The 19,674-nt window shown below is 37.0% G+C and overlaps 1 protein-coding gene and 1 long non-coding RNA gene across 3 annotated transcripts in view; one reads left to right on the forward strand and one right to left on the reverse strand.

Moving 5' to 3' along the window:
* Positions 1-19,674, forward strand: part of BIRC6 (baculoviral IAP repeat containing 6) — a 178,741-nt gene that overhangs the window by 120,258 nt on the left and 38,809 nt on the right. The window contains exons 63-65 of the mRNA XM_040553622.1: positions 1,590-1,807; positions 3,942-4,106; positions 6,693-6,861. Coding sequence (XP_040409556.1) covers positions 1,590-1,807; positions 3,942-4,106; positions 6,693-6,861 — 552 coding nt within the window. The remainder of the gene's footprint in view (positions 1-1,589; positions 1,808-3,941; positions 4,107-6,692; positions 6,862-19,674) is intronic.
* On the reverse strand, positions 13,526-17,687 carry LOC121068446. Of its 2 annotated transcripts, XR_005818887.1 has the most exons (3): positions 16,039-16,740; positions 15,588-15,935; positions 13,526-14,449 (listed from the first exon to the last, which is right to left on the reverse strand). It is a non-coding gene; the product is annotated as an uncharacterized LOC121068446 (long non-coding RNA). The 2 variants fall into 2 exon arrangements; XR_005818886.1 differs by having other exon boundaries at positions 15,588-17,687.

The following is a 19,674-nucleotide window of genomic DNA, read 5'->3' on the forward strand; positions in this document are numbered from 1 at the left end:
TTAATTTTCAGGCTAAAATTACTCATATGCAGTTTGTGCCCAGTTATCATTATGCCAGCATTGTTCTTCGTTGTGAATAGCTATTCCTTTTTTGCATTTGTTGACAGGAATTGTATTCTCTCTTAGGCTTTATTTTTGCTGGACTAAATAGTCAATTTCTCCATTTGCTAAGCCAAAAGTGTGAATTCAGCTCTTTATCAAATGTGGAATAAATTGTAAACAGTTGTCCACATTAATTCTTTGTATAAAGCATTTTCCTTTTCCTTTTCTTTTAGAAATGCATCTTTTCATACACCTAGAATCTTTTTTCTCATGCAATACAAAGAATACAAATTAATACAAATACAAATTCTGCACTTAAAAATTCATGGTTTATCGGTTAAATATTGATTCAGTCATCTATGAAGGTAAATTATTGGGCAGATGTTTAGATTTTTTTTTTGTCATTTGGCTACACCTTCAGTTGTGGAAGACTATAAGATCAGTGTCTTTTCCAGAGTTATTCAGTTTTATTTATGAAGATTCAAGTCAAAAGACACCTTGCTTTCTTCTTGTTATTTTCTTTACGAAGAGTATCAAATGGACACAAATTTGTTTTGTTAAGACAGAGAGAAAATAATATATTTATATAAATTTTATATATTTACATATAAAAATATATATATTTATATATATATATATTAAGTATATTTAAGTATTTAAGTATATTTAAAATAAGAAGCAAACTTCTGAACAGAGTTGGCTATTTGGAAGTACTTTCAGTGTTTAGATATCTTCATTTACATACACACTGTAGAGGGAATGTGAAGTGCATTATTAAACACAGAAAAGATTGAGACACCTTCCTAAATGTCTGTGTGTTGCATTAGTAGGTCACTCCATTAACTTGGCAACTCCATCTATTGGTAACTCCAATAACTTGGCTTCTAAAAGAAGTAATTTTTGCTCATATTACATAAGGGTTATGTTTTTTAAATAGTTCTACTACAAAATCCAAACATGCATCTCATCTAATTAAAATTATGTCAGTATTTCATGATGCATTTGACTTGAGTCACATCACACTTGGATTGTGCCAGTAGTTTCATTCACAATTTGGTCACTTGAATATAAAAAAATAAATTCCTACATCATGAGAAACTACAGCTCCTTGTCAGCTGAACTGCTGTTCGTTGATCATATGCATTCCTTAGCTTGCTGTAGTTGCAAGTCAAAAGAAAAAAATAGTCTGAGCCACCTTTATTCTCTTTGTTCAGAAATACAACCTGCAGTGTAGTTAAATACAAAAGAACACTTGTGATTATTAACAAATTTTGTTTTCTTTTTCTCCCTGGAAATGGTGAATCAAATTTTGTAACTTGTTTTTAATCAATTCCATAAAGGAAATAAACATTCTTTCTTCTATACTCTTCTCCTCCTGAAAAGCTGTTGATAAGAGAAACCTAATATTAGATAGCCTTACTATAGCTAAGTGCTTAAGTCCTTAGTATTTTTCCATGTTTTGTTCCATAAACCGTTCCATAGATTAAAAGACTATATTGAACTATTGAAAGAAAATGTGATTTTGATTATTTTCTTCTTCAATCTAGGTCATATCCTGCAGTCTCCTTCAGCAAATGTGCTTCCAACCCTGCCCTTCCATGTGTTGCGCAGTTTGTTCAGCACTACACCATTGACTACTGACGATGGAGTGCTGCTTAGGCGGATGGCACTGGAAATTGGGGCTATACATCTTATCCTTGCTTGTCTTTCTGCTCTAAGCCATCATGCCCCAAGAGTTCCCAACGCTAGTCCCAACCAGGCAGAGGTAAGTTTAATAGCAGAACAATTGCCACTGAGAAGCAGGAAAGGTTTTTGCCATAATAAAGAAAATAATCTCAGTGCTTTCATTAAAATCTAATTTCTGTGTAGCTGGCATTTGAATGAAGAACAAAAATAATTAGAAAGTACTTGATTAAGTAATCGTTCTTGTGTGTTGCAGATAAACATAGTAATCATGAAATTTAAGCAACAAAGACGTGTCAGAGGCATTAAGGTGTAATCCGTTTCTTTCTCGGGATCTTCTTTTTCAGTAAATGAGAGGCATAATACTCAATGGATGGTTGTTCTTTCTTTTTTAAATTCTCATTAGATAGCATGACCTCATTACCTTATTTAGCATTCATCATCTAAACTCTACTGACTGCAAATTATTTCCTCTTAAATGCTTCACAAACATAAATGAGTTGTGAAAATTAATGAATTAATGCAGTGATTTTTTTCATCCCCTTTTTAAAGACAAAAATTTTCCGGTGTTCAAGATCCCATGTGAATCTCAAAAATTATTTTTTTTTCAGTATACTTACTGTTTTATACTACCCTCTATTCAGAACATGTATCCCCAATTTTTTTAGGATTATGAGTTGCCATTTCTGCACAACAGACTGATTGTCTCAAAACATGTTTGAAAAACAATAATGACTTGCCCTATCTTAAAATTTTGTGGCAGAGGCTTGCATGAAAATGTTCTGGTGCATAAATATGTATTGGTAAGCAGCTGCAAAATATAGAATTGTCCATATTTTAGTAGCTTCTGATACTGATGAGGAGTTGAGCAAAGAAGAGATGAAACTATATGAGTATAATTCACTTCAATGGCTAGTCAGTTTTGAAGGGGAACTGAGATACTCTGGTCCTAATTGGGTATCAGGCAGCTGGCATAGTAATGCCGTAAGATAATTGGGCTTTTGGAGGGAAAGGGCAAACATTAATTTTTGTCTCTGCTTCAGTACTACCATGACCCCTGAAAATGGTTGCTTCACATAATTCATAGCTATCAGAAACTAGATATACGTCAGGCCTGCACCAAAGCTTCTATCTCTGTGGCAGGGCTTTCCCTTAAGTGCTTTAAGTCAGTGCTCATGACATCCTCTTAAGTGTTAAAGGCACAGTGTGTTTATGAGTGTGATGTCTACAGGAGACAGCTGTTTCATCATCAAGATGCATTATATTCTCAATGCAAAAGTTAGATGGTGATTCTGGAGTACTATCAGTAGGATACTTCACAGGTGATAACGTTTTCCTTCAAATATAATCTCTAACAAAATACCTAAAGAAGATCTGGACAGAAATTAAAACTGTTCAGAGCTGTAAATTAAATAATACAAATTAAAGTTGGGCACCTACTCACATAATCTAGCTTCCAGTAGGGCTAATTGTCACTGAGTAGCTATAATGAAAATAGCAAACGCTCATGACTCTGGAAAATGCATTCACTTGTTTAGTGTTCTAATTAAATAATTAGGATAGCACTAGTTTAAAAAATGCTCATTGGAGTTTTTTATGCATCATTTTCATCAAAGGTCTGGTAAATTTTCAAAATTACCATTAAGTACTTAAATAGTTTTATAAGAGCTAAGAAATTCAGTATTGAAGTTACGTTAGTAAAATGCAGTGATGCAGACCATTGGAATAAAAAACTTGTATCTCTTGCTATTTTGGTACATTTATTCAAAATCAGCACATGCTTGAGCATCCTAGGGTTTCAGTTGTGTACTTTCAGTGACATTTCTACTTCCATCCCTCCTCCTAATTATGTTATTGAATTTGACTAGCTGTTAAACAGTAATAATTAGAGAGCTGTATTGTTTAGCATAATATTGATTAAGTAGCATTTTGATATCTTTCATCATTTAAACAGTAACAAGTTTAAAAGAGAACAAAAATGGGCTTGCACTAGTAGTCAAATTAAAGAACTACTTGCAACAATTTATCACTGACCTGACCTGTACTGGATTTTTATGGCAAGGGGGTTTCTAGCTAAAGCTTTGAGTTCCTCTCAATCCTGATATCTATATTAAGTTAACAAATCGGGATTACACGGTTTTGCAGAACAAAGGCTTTTTAAAGAATGAAATGTTGAAAAATGTAAAATTACTGTGACTTTATTTTCTGTAACTTAGCCACAGGTGTCAAGTACACACAATAGTGCATCAACAGAAGAACAGCAGTTGTACTGGGCCAAGGGTACAGGCTTTGGAACAGGCTCCACAGCTTCAGGATGGGATGTTGAGCAAGCTTTGACTAAGCAAAGGCTAGAAGAAGAGCATGTGACCTGCCTTCTACAGGTGCGTAATAATGAAATGTTGTTTAATGATAAGTAGTTGAAATATTAGGGCCTGAATAACAAAAACAGAGCTTGTATTTTTTTGCAGTCATGTAGTACAGTAATTATGGTATTTTTTGGGGGAAAAAAAAGCTTACTGCTTCCTGTCTAAATGAAAAAACATAGGGATTGTATTTGAGGCTGTTTTCAAACTTCACGAGACTGCTGCATAAAAAGGACCCAAGTGGGCAAGCCTAGGTGACAGTTCTGAATAGACTATGAACAAAGAAACATCCCAGTAGTTCCCCGGAGGTGTCATACATCTCTGTAGACATAGCAGCATTCAGTCAAAAGTAAAGACTGTCTGTTGCAGGAATAGACATTTTATCATAGAATCATAGAATATCCCAAGTTGGAAGGGACCCATAAGGATCATCAAGTCCAACTCCTGGCACCGCACAGGTCTGCTGAAAAGTTTAGACCATGTGACTAAGTGCACAGTCCAATCTCTTCTTAAATTCAGACAGGCTGGGTGCAGTGACTACTTCACTGGGGAGCCTGTTCCAGTGTGCGACCACCCTCTCGGTGAAGAACCTCTTCCTGATGTCCAGCCTAAACCTCCCCTGCCTCAGCTTCACACCCTTCCCATGGGTCCTGTCACTGGTGATAACGGAGAATAGGTCACCTGCCCCTCCACTCCCCCTCGTGAGGAAGTTGTAGACTGCGATGAGGTCCCCCCTCAGCCTCCTCTTCTTCAGGCTGAACAGGCCCAGTGACCTCAGCCGCTCCTCATACGTCTTCCCCTCTAGGCCCTTCACCATCTTCGTCGCACTTGTCTGGACACTCCCCAACAGTTTAATGTCCTTTTTGTACTGTGGTGCCCAGAACTGCACACAGTACTCAAGGTGAGGCTGCACCAGCGCAGAGTAGAGCGGGACAATCACTTCCCTCGACCAACTAGCAATGCCGTGCTTGATGCACCCCAGGGTGCGGTTGGCCCTCCTGGCTGCCAGGGCACGCATTTTGTGTGTCAAAATAATCTTACCTATTCATTTCTCACTTAGTGTTGCTCTGTTTTAATAAAGCATCCAAAGTGGTTACTGAAGGGTCCGTGAATGTCTTGTATGCCAATGTAACAAAATCTCACTCAGACATACTGTCAAATCCTGATAACGTCACTTAAATGGCAATATTAAATCACCAGTGAACAACTGGACCTTAATAAAGCTCTGATGCCTTTCAAATGCATTACATTAAGGACAAAAAAATCCTGTTTAGTTAGGCCTTTAAGTCCAGTTGTGAAATGTAACCAATCTGTTACCTTAGGTCAGTGCAGGGAAAATCAGATTCTTTCTAGTCATCAAAAATTTCATTCACAGAACTGTCAGCTCAAATGCATTAGCTAACCTCACCACTGGGGTAGTGCACAAAGGGGATGAAATTCTGAAAACATCCATGCCCTGACTGATGAAGATATCATTTTGATGTAATCAGTTATTTCAGTCACTGTAGATTATAAAGCACAAGCATCATGTCCCCTTACAAAAGCAAAATGAATAAAATCTGAAACAGTTCTCCTAAGCACAAAAAAGGAGAAAGCACCTGAATTACTCTTGACGAAGCTTCCAGGCAGTATTCTGCATTATGCCATGCAGAGGTTTAGCTATAACTGTCAAAAGTCATGAGGAAAGGAGGCATTCGCTTTGAGCAGTCAGCAACTGGAGGAGAAAGTAGAAAACCCTTCAGCATTTTGCTGAAGATGTCTGTCAGTTTTACAGCAGACTTTCCCTGATCACTTCTCTGGAAAGGTTCTTTAGGAAAATTTTGTATGAAGTGCTGGTAAAATAAGATGCTACAGCAAAAGATGATGGCTAATGGGGTTAGAGCAAAGGAGAAGGAAAGAAAGAAAAGACTAAAATGGTGAATTTAGCCCCTGAGATTCCAAGTCAAGTTACTTAATTTGAGGGAACAACTGCACAAATCAGACAGTTGGAAGTATGTTGGGTTGTGTACGCTGTGACACACAGGCAGGGCCTGTGAACTCAGCCGGAGCCGCCACTGGGAGGTGCGTGAGGCGGCTTCTCGCCTTTCCTGAGGGGAGGGCAGCTCCTTGTTTACTGAAGCACAAGCATGCACACAAACAGTTCTTCAGAGTCTGTGTTATGCTCACTCTAAGCTGTTGTCTCATCTGAAGTCCTGTCCAAAAGTAAGTTATAAATCGTTTTTAAAACATTTACATTTAATTTTTTATTCTATTGGCCGTTCTAGAGGGAATGGCAACACCTGCATATCTCAGTAGTGACCTGGTAATCTTCAGATTCAAGTAACTCTAGCAGTTTATTCAAAATTCATGTTAGATGATCCTCTTGAAGTAATTCAGAATTAAAATAGCTATTTAATTTTATCATTTCCCTAAAATTGTAATCATAATCTAATAACTGAATAAAATTCCTTCTGAGACATCTTTGGGACTACTGAAATAAACACCAGTAATAAGTTAGCAAAATAACTTGTGAGGTATTACTGGAATTTTTCTGAAGGAAGGAAAGACAAGAGTTCTTTTACCTAAAATAAATCTGTTATGATTAAATACTTTTCTGTATTTTAGGTTCTTGCCAGTTACATAAATCCTGCAGGGAGTACATCGAATGGAGAGACCCAAAGTAGCCATGAAGGTAGAGGACAGAACAGCAGCGCTCTCCCATCCGTTCTCCTGGAGCTACTCAGTCAGTCTTGCCTTATTCCAGCAATGTCGTCGTACCTCCGCAACGATTCAGGTAACATGCCATTCTCTCCTTCCAAATCAAAGATATCTTATGTCTGTCAAATAAGCGTGATAAGAAAACAGTGTCGTTTATATGAACAGCAGATAGCTCTGGCTGGTTTCAGTATGTTTGCCACTTTAGAACTGTACTAATGGAACATTCACTTCGACCTTAGATAAGAAAACAGCGTTCACAATCGTTCATAGAAATATTCATTTGTTCTAAATGCCTACACTTGGTTGGTTTAGTATCTTTAAATTAGAAATTCAATTCTTAAACTGTTGAAATTTGGATTTTTGTTCAGATGCTTTGTGTAAAGATGGATTTAATCCATGAATAGTAGAGGCTGTTGTTCCAAATCTGAATAATTTGGTTTTGGACCTTATTTTGCCTCCCCTGTTGTTGAAGCAACTGACAGACATATTGTCAAATTATTGCAGTTCTTTTGGATTGCAATTGTATTGTGTGGTGAGGTGAATTTCTTGAAACAATGTCATAGCTTCTTGGTGAATTACATGGTATGTTTCCTCTCCAGAGGTAAAAGAGAAATCTGTGTCTTAAGTGGCCACAAAACTACACAGAACTAAAACAAGCGCGTGGCTCTTTTAATCTGTGGTAACTAGGGCGTTACATAATCTTGTATGATGGAGTAGTAGTTCAAAAAGTCTGCTGGGGTCTTAAAGTAAAAATAAAAACACAAAGATATTTTACTTGCCAGTTCATGGTTTGACACATCTCCCTGATTTTGTAATGAATCTGTCGGTTCTATTTTGCACATATTACAGTGAGGAAAATGAACTACATAGCTTATGCACCAGGTTCATTATTGCAAATGAAAATCTAATGTAAAACAGTAAAATAAATGATAAAGTGAAACAATAAAGAAAAGTAATCTTTTTCACAGACATTCGTAAAATCGTCTGTTGTTGAGGTAGAAATGAAAAGTCATAGAAAGACCTAGCAGAAATACTCTGTTATCTAAAGGATGAATCCGTTGGTTCAGAGTTGTAGATGAATTACAGCTGTTGAAATTGCTTTTTGCTGTTTTCAATAGAAAAACGTGTCTGTATGTCACCTTTAACTGGGGAAGATACTGATAGAAGAGATGAGATATGTGGTTAGTAGAGAGAAGTTGGGACTAGTTCAGCTTTCAGAGGCAGTTTGTTTTCCCAAAGCACAAAGAAAAGGAACAGGCTCAGTGAGAAATGTTTGTTTTCAATGTTTTCTTTTATTGGACTACTGCTATGGTGGCTGTTGGGATATTCCAATGTTATGGCTGTGAATTAACGATTAGTACAGAGGGAACAATGTAGATGCTTCCTGCGTTTTCATAAATGGATGTGTAGCTCTTAAAGTAGCAGCTAAGCTAATGTTAGAGCAAATCAAAACCTTTCTCTTTAGAGAAACGCCATTGCCTACTACTCTAGTTCCAAATTTTTAAAGGCTGAGATTATTTCTATTGGAATTTAGAACTGTAAAATCTCAAGGTTTGTTATGCTTAATGCATTGATCCAAGCAATATAGTCTTGAAAGCTTCCTGCTGTATTTGATCAACATTCTCTACCTAAAACTATAATTATCAATGTTCTTCTAGAGTTAAAAAAAGAAAAAAAAAAAAAGTTTTGCAGGCTTATATCAGTCAAGCTTGTCTTTGAAAGCATAATGGGATACCAGTAGGAGAGGGAAATGTGGAAGTAGGTGCAACTTCTGGAAAGAATGCCTTCTCATCATGAATATTTGAGTCAGATGCATTTAGTTTGAAAGTAGCCCCTGAAAATGGTTTGTCTCAGTGATAGCCAGGCTTAATTCCAATGCCGTAATTGCTGTTTAGTTCAAAAGCAGACAGTTCTCACATTCAGTGTGAGTTGCAGGTGATGCTGGGGTTCTAGATGTCAATAGCAGGGTGTCGGGAGACTTAGCTGACAGAGAGAGCCTGGCTGTTGCAAGAGACATGGAACTTGAGAAGCTCTGGAGCAGTGTTAAGCTCTGGTGCAATGTCCCTGAGACTGAAAAATTACCTTAACTAATGTATTTATGGCTGAAATGTTGGAAATGTGGAAGTTTTGACTTGTTTTTAATTAAATCTTGAAGGCTAGTGTGATGTATTAGAACAGATTTGAGTCATTTGTGTTAGGTTGAAATTAAATCAAAAGGTCTTTTCCAGCTTGAATTCTTAGCTATTCTCTAATGGAGATAGGGTCGAATGCCTACCAAGTAGGAGTAGAAAAGGAAATAGTGTTAGTAAAGCTCATGAACGCGGCCTTCTAGTTTTCAGACCAGTGTACCTTCTGCTATCAACTGTACTTTCATGTGGAAAAAGCAGGTAACTGTATTTTTCTTGTAACTTGCTGGACTGAGAAATAAGGACACTGCACGCAGAATGCTAATAGAGTGTTCCCGGGTTCTGGCACCCCATCAGGAACAGGCTGTGCTGAGGAAACTGCTGACAGAAAATAGCAATTTTCAGCAACTCTGTAACTTTCTGAGACTTGAATGGATGCTTGTGGGACCAGTTAAAGGTTACCCTTATGCTGGAGGTACGCTTTTGGTAGATTTTGTTTTGCTGGAGATCATTGAAATAACAGTGATCTTCACATATACCTCTCCATATGCATAAAATTATGTGGGGAGCTTTTTTGTATAAAGAAATATATGCAATGAAGAGTCTGGGTTTGCTGTGTCCCTTTATTGCACAGTAGGCTGATAGCACCATCCCGATACAAGATTGTAAGTATTTTGGTATTGATGAGAATTTTGTAGTGTGTTCACACATGTTCAGCTAGCTATAGGTATGCTACATCCTGCTTGCAAAGTTGTTTTGGCAAAATTCTTGAACAGGTCCAGTATCAGTAGTATATAAAATTAGCCTTTGATACGCTTACAGATTTATCTAGGGTTTTTACTGCTTTAAATATATTTTGCCATCCCTGCTCAATTTGTCCAAAACATACAGATAACAATTGGACTAGATTTTTATCTAGAGCAATCTAGATAACAGGAATATTAATCAGATGAAGAGTGCTTGCATATCATCTAATCACTTAGAAACCTCACCTTGAAGCAGATCTTTGCAAACCAGATTGCTCTGTCACATTCTGCGGCTTCATCTGCATCAGAGTAAGGTGATTGTGAAGTCCTTGAAAATTGTGAACTGACCACTTGCATTAATTTCCATAATTGCTTTTTTTCTTGCCCAGAAGGAAGGTTTATCTGTCTATGAAAGACTTTTCCTTATTGCACAAGACAGATCATAGCACTAGTCACAAGGAAGAATACCTGCTGTGATCCTCACCCTGTTTCTTGAACATTTTTTCCTTTGTGTCATATCTTATGGCATTATTGGGGTCTTTGATATCTTCCATTTCATAAATGAAAACAAGTTTATCACTGTAGCATGGCAAGATTTTTCTTACTACACTTGTGTGCATTCCTAAAGACTTAATTCATGTTTACATTTGTAAAATTGATGTAATTCTTAACTTCTGTGTCATGGAACATCTAGCATGTATTCATTACTGAGCATTTATGCACATTTCACACCAAAAGCTATCATGCAAAAACGTTTTCACTGCTGTCTTGTATATATGATGTTTTGTTTGAACTAATTATCTTTTAAGAACTTCAAACGTGAACATTTCTCTCCTTGAACACAATGCTCAGCGATAAAATTTGCACCCTACAAGAGGTTCCCAGCAAACACGACCATCAGATTCTAACTGGAGTACGTGGTTATCTAGAAGCTCTAGACTTTGCTGATAAAAGTGAGTTACTAGATTGGTGAACCTAGGTTTATGAAGGTTAATACAAGCTATTATTTACCAAGAGGGAGAGAGTAAAGTACGACAGTAATAGGTAGATTCTTCTTGCTTAGAAATGCAGTCACACTGGTTTGTCCCTAAACCGGTATCTAGCAAGCCCCAAGATGACTTAACCTTGTTTAAAGCCCAGGAGAGCAATTTGTTACCATCTCTTTCCTGGAAGACAAACTTCATGGCAAGTCACAGAATTCTGCCTGAATTATTTGCTAGAATTCCCAGGCTTACAGGAAGAAGGTCGTGCTGTGCTTTTTAGCTGGCATTTTCTTGCAGCCCTTTCTTCACGTTCTCCTTTCCTTCTTCAGTAGACAAAGATTCCACGTGATGTGGTTAGCATACCTTGTGGTGTTAGATCCAGCTCAGTCTTCGTGGGTTTGACTGCTGAGGAGAGATGATGTATTTCTATGGGAAGGCTTTACGAAAAAGATTGTGTTCACAGCCTGCTCCACTTTGTAACAATCCAGTATTTGCTTTTAATGCACCTTTCACTGTTTATCAAGTACTGTAGCATTCTGGATTTGTGGATTCATTAGCAGTTGGGCTATTTCATTCCGCTGCCAAATACCTCATTTATGTACACACTACGTACAAATCTGTTGAAGGTGAACATACTGAATTCGTTTTCTGCCTCTTGATATATCTTTGTTGAGGCTTTGTCTATTCTTTTCAGGCCTATCTTCCTCACCTTAGAGGTTGAATTGCACTAGATTTCCTGCTGAAGTATTTATTTTGTATTAATCATACTTGTCCTCAAGGCATTATGCGATGTTGGTTTGCTCTTTGCAAAGTACTCTTTCTGCTGGACTGACAAGGCTGAGTACTTTTGGAAGCCTGTGTTCCCTAACGGGGCTCTGAAGGTGGTACATTGAGTTCATTCATCTAAGAGTACCATGTCTCTACATCTTTATTCACAATCTGACGAAGGTGTGAAAGTACTACTGCAGCGTAAGCATTGAATCTTCATGAAATTCTGCTTTTCCCTGACAGTATCTAATAAGAGGTATTGCTGTTAATATTTTTTTTTCAGATTCTTATGCATATATTTCATTAAAGGTATAAACACTGGATCTGTAAATCAGAGCTTCTTGAAGTAAAACTAGATTTAGGTCTGCATGAGCACAGAGATGTAAGATTTAAGAGATGATATCAGACTTCTGTTTCGAAACAAAATATAACTTATATGCAGGGGCAATCCTTGTGATCACGTTACCCTGTACCTTCCTTCAAAAAGGCAAGGCCTTTATAATATGCAAAATCAGAAGCATAATGACAGTTTAGGTAGGCAGTATATAATTACCCAAATTAAAAACTCTGCTAGTTTTCATTAATGTTAATGAACTCATTCATTGGTAAAGCAGTGATCCTGGACCTCTGCCACGGGTGGTTCTAACTTTGGGAATGCTTTTTATCTGTTGTGCTGTTGAGATGCTTACAAAAAAAGGTGCGGTATCTCACTCCAGTGTTGATATACTGATCAAGTCACAATTGAGAAGTGGTATGCACTGAAATGACATGAAATGCAAGTGTTTGTTAAATTCACAGAATTGAAAAGTTTTAAATACCTTCAGGATCAAAATAAACAGTAGTTTCTACGTGAACTTCTGTTCAGTTTTCAGGTTCTTCTAACTTCTCATTTTAAACCCCATCTCAAATAACCTTGTGTTATGAGATTAATGTGATAATATCCACAGATATGTTGTATAACTAGTACATTAAAAAAAACTGTATTCTGTAGTTCTAAATAAACATGAATAACCCACATAGATCCTTTTCAATACGTCTTAGTTTTACAGAATACTTTGGTGCTTCATATACTGAAAATTAATATACAACGCCAGAGATTTTCTGTAGACTACAGACAGTGAATAAGTTTTCTTGTCTGCACGTTCCCTTCCAGTGCAGCCTCAGCTCTGTTTGTCATTTCTTCTAGATGAGCCAGTATTGACTCAGAGTAGCAAAACCAGAATATACCATCTTCCACCCCATTCGTCTATAAATCAGTGTGTTATAGTATAGTTTTTGTAACTGACTGAAATACCACTGCCAAATTCTTTCTGTTAAAGATCCCTGACCTTAGTCTATGCATTTGCTTGTTAAGAAATGGTTTTCAAAGGCTCAGTTGGTTAAGTAGTTATGAGGTTCTATACAGTAATAAGCTGTTATCCATACAATAGATGTATTTATTTGCTGTCATTTTTATGGAGGGATGGATTTAGCTTTGCAGAGCTGACTTTCAGAAATGCAACTCCTCTGTTCTTCTTGTGGCACATGTAATACAAGAACAGTAGTTATTAGCCTCCCCTCCCCCCCCCCCTTTGTGTGTGTATGTGTTTTCTCCGTTGTATTTTTAATCCTAAGCTCTCAAAAGTAGCTTTTCTATTAGAAGAAATATGTGGGATATATTCATGTATACAAAAAAAATATGATCTCAGACTGTCTGCAGCTTTGGGTTTAATTCAAAGCCATACTTGGCCTTAATTTGAAACATAGAAATAGTTCAATGAATTTCAGTAGACTAATGGTATGTACCATGAAGTATGCATGAGAGTTGCAATTCTGGGCCTAAATCATTAGCCGTACAAAAAGGAAAGGACCTGGTCCAGAGAGAATATGTTCTTCTGGGAAATGCTGTTAGGCTGTTTTCCATACAAAACCAGGAATCCTTTGTGATACGTTTTATTTTACTTGAAAATAAGCAACAGGATAAAAACATGGAAGTTGTATTTGACTTACATTAAACACGTTCTAAAATCAGCGATATGGAAAATGTAACTTATTTTTTTTTTCCTTTGGAGAATATGTATTAGAGTATCATTGTAATTTTTAATATTTCTTAAAAGAGGTACTAAAACTCTTCTTTACTTTTTTACACCACTTTAAAGGATTTTTAATTAGAAAAGCACATCATCAATACAGCATGATTTCAAATACAGATTCAATAAAGGCAAGAAAACTCTAACCTTTTCCAGCTTTCCACAAGACTAACAAAAATGCTGCAGAATATAGCTAGTAGTTAAAATTTTACTTATCGTATTACAATTTTTTGGTATAACAGTGTTCCTGTTTCCACACTTATTACACATCAGTGTAGATTTTAAGCCTAAATTATAGTGATTTAAAAATAAAACCCTTTTGTCTGTTTTCTGGTCTCAGCTATGAAGAGACATATTGCACAAAACTACAGAAAGCATCACGGGGCTTGCTTGTATGTATTCATATATTTAATTAATCTCTTTCTATGTTCTGATTATTCTCACTGTTTTTCTGCTTATATTTCTTGTGCCTTGCATGTTTGTTGGCAATAAAATAGTGCTGTCTCGGTTTCCACTATTAGGCTTTCATCTGTTATCAGTGAGAAATTGAATATTGTCTGTCTTCATTTACATAATTTAGCACCCTAGCTGGGCTCACAGATACATTTAGCAGTCATTGTTGCAGTGCCCTTAGCCAGGCACTTTGCTCTGGAATGTTATTGATAATATTGTCAGACTGTTTTGGTTTGTTGGTTTTTTTTTTGCTTTAAATTTAGAAATCATCCTTACTGTCGCTGGTCTTTGCACTGTGTGCTATGCAATTGATGTTCAAAAATGCCATCAAAGCGTAGTGTAGATGTACACAAAAACAATAACAAATAAATTGAGCACAGTTCCAATAATTCCAAGCAGTGCTAGAATAGATTCTTCTTTTTCCTCCTTCTCCTCTCGCCTTTTTACATCCTCCAGTGTTGTGATGGCAGAGGTCCCCATTTTTCCTGCAAATATCTTCACCAGTATTCTGGCAGCTAGCTAGAAGAAAGAAAGCAAATGGTAAATCTGGTCTGACGAACGTGCAAGCTTTGGTCTTTTTAAATGCAATTCTGTACTTCTTTACAAAATATTTATTATTTCTGTGTTTGTTGAGTTGTATTCATCGTTTGTTTTCTTTATGTATGGACATGTAGGTGTTAGAAGTAATCGTTCTGTAGATGCAGATCAGGTAGAAGTGAAAAATAGCTTGATGCTTTAAGCTAATTAATATGCTTGATTATAAAAGAAATTTAAAATTTGTCTTAGCCAGCTAATTTGTTTCTTTCTGAAACATCAAATAGATGAAAGCAGGTATGTGGGCATTGTCAAATGCTCTGAAATGCCTGGAGAGATGATGTGAATTTTCAGCTGTTAAATATTTCACTGTCACAGTACAAAACCAGTTGCAAATATTCGTGTCTGCTGCTTCCGAACATGGAAAATATGCCTCTTTAACACAATATCTCAGTCTGTTTTGACCAGTGAGCCATAAGCAGGCAATTGCAGGTGAGGTCTTACCCTTTTACTTGTTTAATAGATCAGCTTTTGGACATCCACGCAACAGTAAACACTAAACAGAAAACGTCTGTCTTTTCAAATATAAAGGTTATTACTATTATATATGCTTATTACTGCAGTATGCCAAAGGACGGTAGTACTTTCATAGTAGCAAAATACTGTGCAGTTTAAGGATGTCAGATAGATATTTACAGATGCGTGTATGATTTATTACCTTTTTTGTTGCAAAAGTGAGGTTGACAGGTCATCTCTATTACTTAGCTGTTCTTGTACTCTTAATTTACAGTCAAATATCCTCTAGAAATATATCCCATGTAAAATTATGTTGTTTGGCAGCTGAAATGTTGACATTATATATAATTTGCTCTACTATTTTAGCCTTACTGATCAGAAAATTCTAATCTTAAACTAAAATTTGATTGGGCTTTCTACTAGTTCAGATAACTCACGTTTAGTGAAGCTTTGCAATCACATTTTATAGTGCTACAGCATTTTTCTCTCCTGGCAAACATCTTTAATCATTGATGATAAACCTATTTCTGCTGTGAGTCTAATTAAAGCCACCAGCTCATTATCTCATACCTAGAAAGGTAACAATAAAAAAAAAAATGTTCCTTACCCTACATTGCATCAGGAATAAAATGTCATCAGACATGCTTCTTACTCGTAGATTCAGTGGCAAACCAGGCTTTTATCTTCATGAAGGGGCTGCTCTCCTCACTCAGACAGACCAGATAGGAGCATGAACAGTTCCTTGAGGAAGAAGTTTAACGGCGAGGATAATAACGTTACCGAATCTTCCAAATGACTGGCCTTCTGCCTCAGTAATCCACTAATGCCAAGTGTAGTCAAAAACAGAAAAACCCTTTCTGGTAATGGTCCTCACCGTTGACTAATTCTCATTAAAATGAGGATTTTTTTTTCCTGGATGATGCAAAGCAACGACATGCATGCTGTTTGGTTTTGCCTTTTAAAAAAAAAAAAAGGAAAGAAAGAAAAAAAGAAAAAGAAACAGCTCCTGCTTTATTCAATTGTATTTAGTTATTTATTAAGACTTCAAAAAAACCCACCAGCCTTTGATTTACTCTCAGTGGCAGCCGTCTGAAGAGGCTTCTCACGTTGCCATGCTGTAATTCCGAATGCAGCGCGCTACGTGCAGTCACACTATGTCATTTTAGTCCAGGCTGAGAAGGGCTGAGAAGAAGGAGCCTGTTCCAGTGGCGGCCGTGTAAACGCTGTCACACACCTGCATTCAGAGGCTCTGCAAATAATTCCAAGGTATTCTTCGGAGCATTGCATAACTTAGCCTGACAAATCTGAAGAGAGGAATGACAGCGGCTTTAGTTGCACACTGTGGCGAGCTGTGACATTGATTAAACATGCACTTGGCACTCGCTGAATAAAGAAGGAGCTACGAGGCACCCTTGCAGACGGCGAGTTGCATAACAATGTGCGCTGGCTCTGCTGGTTCATTGTCAGGCCGGGCACATTTTCATCCTGCAACAGCAGCGAAAGTGTGCGGCGTGCCGAGGAGTGGAGTTAACTGTACTTCGGGGTTTTCTGATGAAGTGCTGCATGACAAATAGTGACATTAAGGCATTCAAGCTGAAACAGTGTTTCTGCCTTTTGTCTTTTTATGCTTTGTTTGACAGGCAATCGTTTCTAAGGGAAATGCTGCTTCTAAGGCTTTCCCTTTTTGTATTCACCACCGAAGAATGCAGGTTGGTGCGTAATTAATGAAGGCACAGACTTGCAGACAAATGCTCCTGTTCTGATTTCGTAGGAAGCAGTAACTCAGATTCTTCCTAGGTAAATCAGAGAGGTTTTTTCGCCTGTGCCATTGCAGAGGGAGGGGGAATCTCTCTTCTTCCCAATCTCTACAGAGGATAAACCACATTTCTAATCATCTCTGCAGGTAGCTGTGCTTCGAATGATTTTATTCAGTCACTTTGTTCTATGAAGGCTAATAATACAATGTGTTTTTCTTGAAACAGCACATAGTTTCTTGATATGAAAGAAAATACGTTTTAACTATATTGAAAAGCCTACTTGAAAAAAGCCTTTGCAAAATCAACCACTTCAAAGTTCCAAAGCTCAAAAAAGCTTATGCGTATGAAAAATCATAATTACATTGAATTCAACCAGTAGGAATGTAACTGGAAACCTCAATCGCTTTCCAGAACAGCATATTTTAGAAATTAAAAAGCATTGTTTGAAATTCAGTTTTCAATAATCTTTGTGAGCTTTTATAGAAAGCAAAAGAGGGGAAAATCATTGCTTTTAAATGCTTCCAATTTCAAATTAATTTATTCACATATTAAATATTTTTATCATTTTTCTGAAGTGTTCGAGTACACTCATTTTCTTGGTTTCTTAGTGCTAGGCAAAAGTTCACACTTTACATGTGTGCTATCTTAATGTTAAGTACCGTGTTCGAAGTACCGTGCATGGTATGGTACTGGTACTTGATTTGCCCCTTATCCTGAGTTTAGTATTGCCTCAGTGAAACTGTTTGACTCTGGATGAAAGGTTTAAAGTATTAGTTTCAATCTCTCCAGCAGAGTTTCCTTAAAATATATTCTAGTATGTATATATCGGCTTTCCTTTTAAGCTTTATTCTGAAAGTCTGCTGCAGCTTCAGTTGTTCCTGGAATTGTTTCCTGTCGAAGTTTCTTGAACGTATTTCTGTATTCTTTTAGATCCATTTAGAGATTGAAAGATGAGGAAAATTTCACCTGTGTATTCTGACCGTTCATGTTGCTGAAAGCACCTAACTAATCAAATATTTAAGCCATTACACCGTATTACCCCTCACATGTTAAAAACCAAACCCGTTGTGAAAGGAGAGAAACTGTGCAATGTGCAACTTTTATTTAAAAATTAATGATCTACTTGGAAGGTAGGAATCTGTCACCTTGTCAATTTAATACGACTTGTTTTAAAGGATTCAAGGTCAGCAGAAGAATTTTGTGCAATATTGTCAAACGTAAATGGTGACAACAAAGTAAATTCAGCAGCTGCACTGCCAATAACCAGCTAATTAAGACGTATCTACAGAGAGCAGCAAAAGACTCACAAAGTATTTCTTGGCCTGGTTTTTGCCATGGTTGAGCTCTCATACCAGTCTTCCGTTTAAAGAGTTGTGATGCAGGTGACACTTCAGGGGCTGCACAAACCCAGGGAAACAAATCTCTCTAGGCTCCCCCTGCAAGCAGTCGAGGGGGAGTGACAGCTCCTGCACAATGATTCAGATCCAGCATTTGCCTGGACCTTGGTTTGATGGCCCGTCCGTCCTTCCTTTGTATTGAGGTGCATGTCTGTGCAGAAATGCCATGGTTTGGAGAACAGACCCAGCCAAAAATAGTTCAACAGCACAGCACAGTAAGAGGAATGGGGCAGTAGCTGCCTCAGTTGTCAGTGCTGTCAAAGAGTTGCGGTTTCAAGGGGAAAAAAGAAGTAGAAAAAAAGTGTCAGTGCTAATGTTTCTTAATTACAGGAACCTTGAGGAGTTCATCTGTATGGGGTGAAAGCTGGTATTTAAAAATAATTTGCTTATAGCTACAATGCATCTTCAATGGGAAGAGAAAATTTCACATGGGATTTTTCACGTGGACTCAAGTGAGTAATACAGGCTTGATTTGAAAAGGCCTTGATTTATGCATCGTATTTGATTGTATCTGGAAGATTGGGGAGATATTTTACGTAAAGTAGCATTAGAGTCAGTACATCTTATGTGAGTCAGTAATAAAAGCACCTGTTTTGGGCTGAACATTAAATTACATACTAATTGGGTTAGGTATCCAGAAATATACTAAATTGAATTGTTATTTCCATTTAGGCAAAGCTTTAAAGCACTTGGTAAGACTTTGGCATCTAATTTATGTAGCATCCCAGAGCAGAGCAAATTCTGTTGATTAGAGGTCATTCTGTTCATTACTGCTGATGTTTGAGCATTTGTATTGCATGGAAATAGACCTCAGGCAATACAAATATATGTCATATTCTAAAGATATTCATACTACAAGAGGGGGTTGCCAGGCCGTCGTGTAAAGACTCAGTGGTATAGATTCAATGGTTTATGGTCTTGGACTTCAGATGATCATTATCCTGCTATACACTACTGCTGTGGGTAATGTGTTACACCCATAACATCACACTTACAAAAGAAACAAGAAGTCTTAACCAAGGTATAATTTTTCTTTTTTTCCTCATGCATTTTTATGGATTAATACAATTTCCATTTTCATGTACTCTAAGATAATCCTGTATGCTATATCTTCATTAAAAATGCATATTTTGAGTCACATATTGTTTGCCCTTACAGAGAGCAAATGCTCTGTAAAAGATTGCTAATTATAGCAGAACGTAAAGAAAAATTTGAAGGAGAAAATGGAAAGAAAAAAATTTTAAAAAGTCTAGACTTAAAAATCTATTTGGGTTAGGAAGCTGTAACAAAATCCAAAAGATCATTCATACGTTATTTATCCATGAAGTTTGTTTTCTCTTGTAGTTGTTCCGTGTTTTCCCTAAGATGCAGGAAAACGCTTGAAATGCAGTAGCAAATGCATCCTGTAGGTAGTGCATTGTGGTTTTCTTCTGTGAGGACCTCCGTGAACTCCATAAGCAGTTATGAGATCTGACACTTTTTCGGTTTAAATTGCAGAACAACAGAGCAAAGTTGTGTCTGTTGGGAGATGCAATAATTC

This window comes from Cygnus olor, chromosome 3 (assembly GCF_009769625.2).
Source record: "Cygnus olor isolate bCygOlo1 chromosome 3, bCygOlo1.pri.v2, whole genome shotgun sequence".
Taxonomy (NCBI): domain Eukaryota; kingdom Metazoa; phylum Chordata; class Aves; order Anseriformes; family Anatidae; genus Cygnus; species Cygnus olor.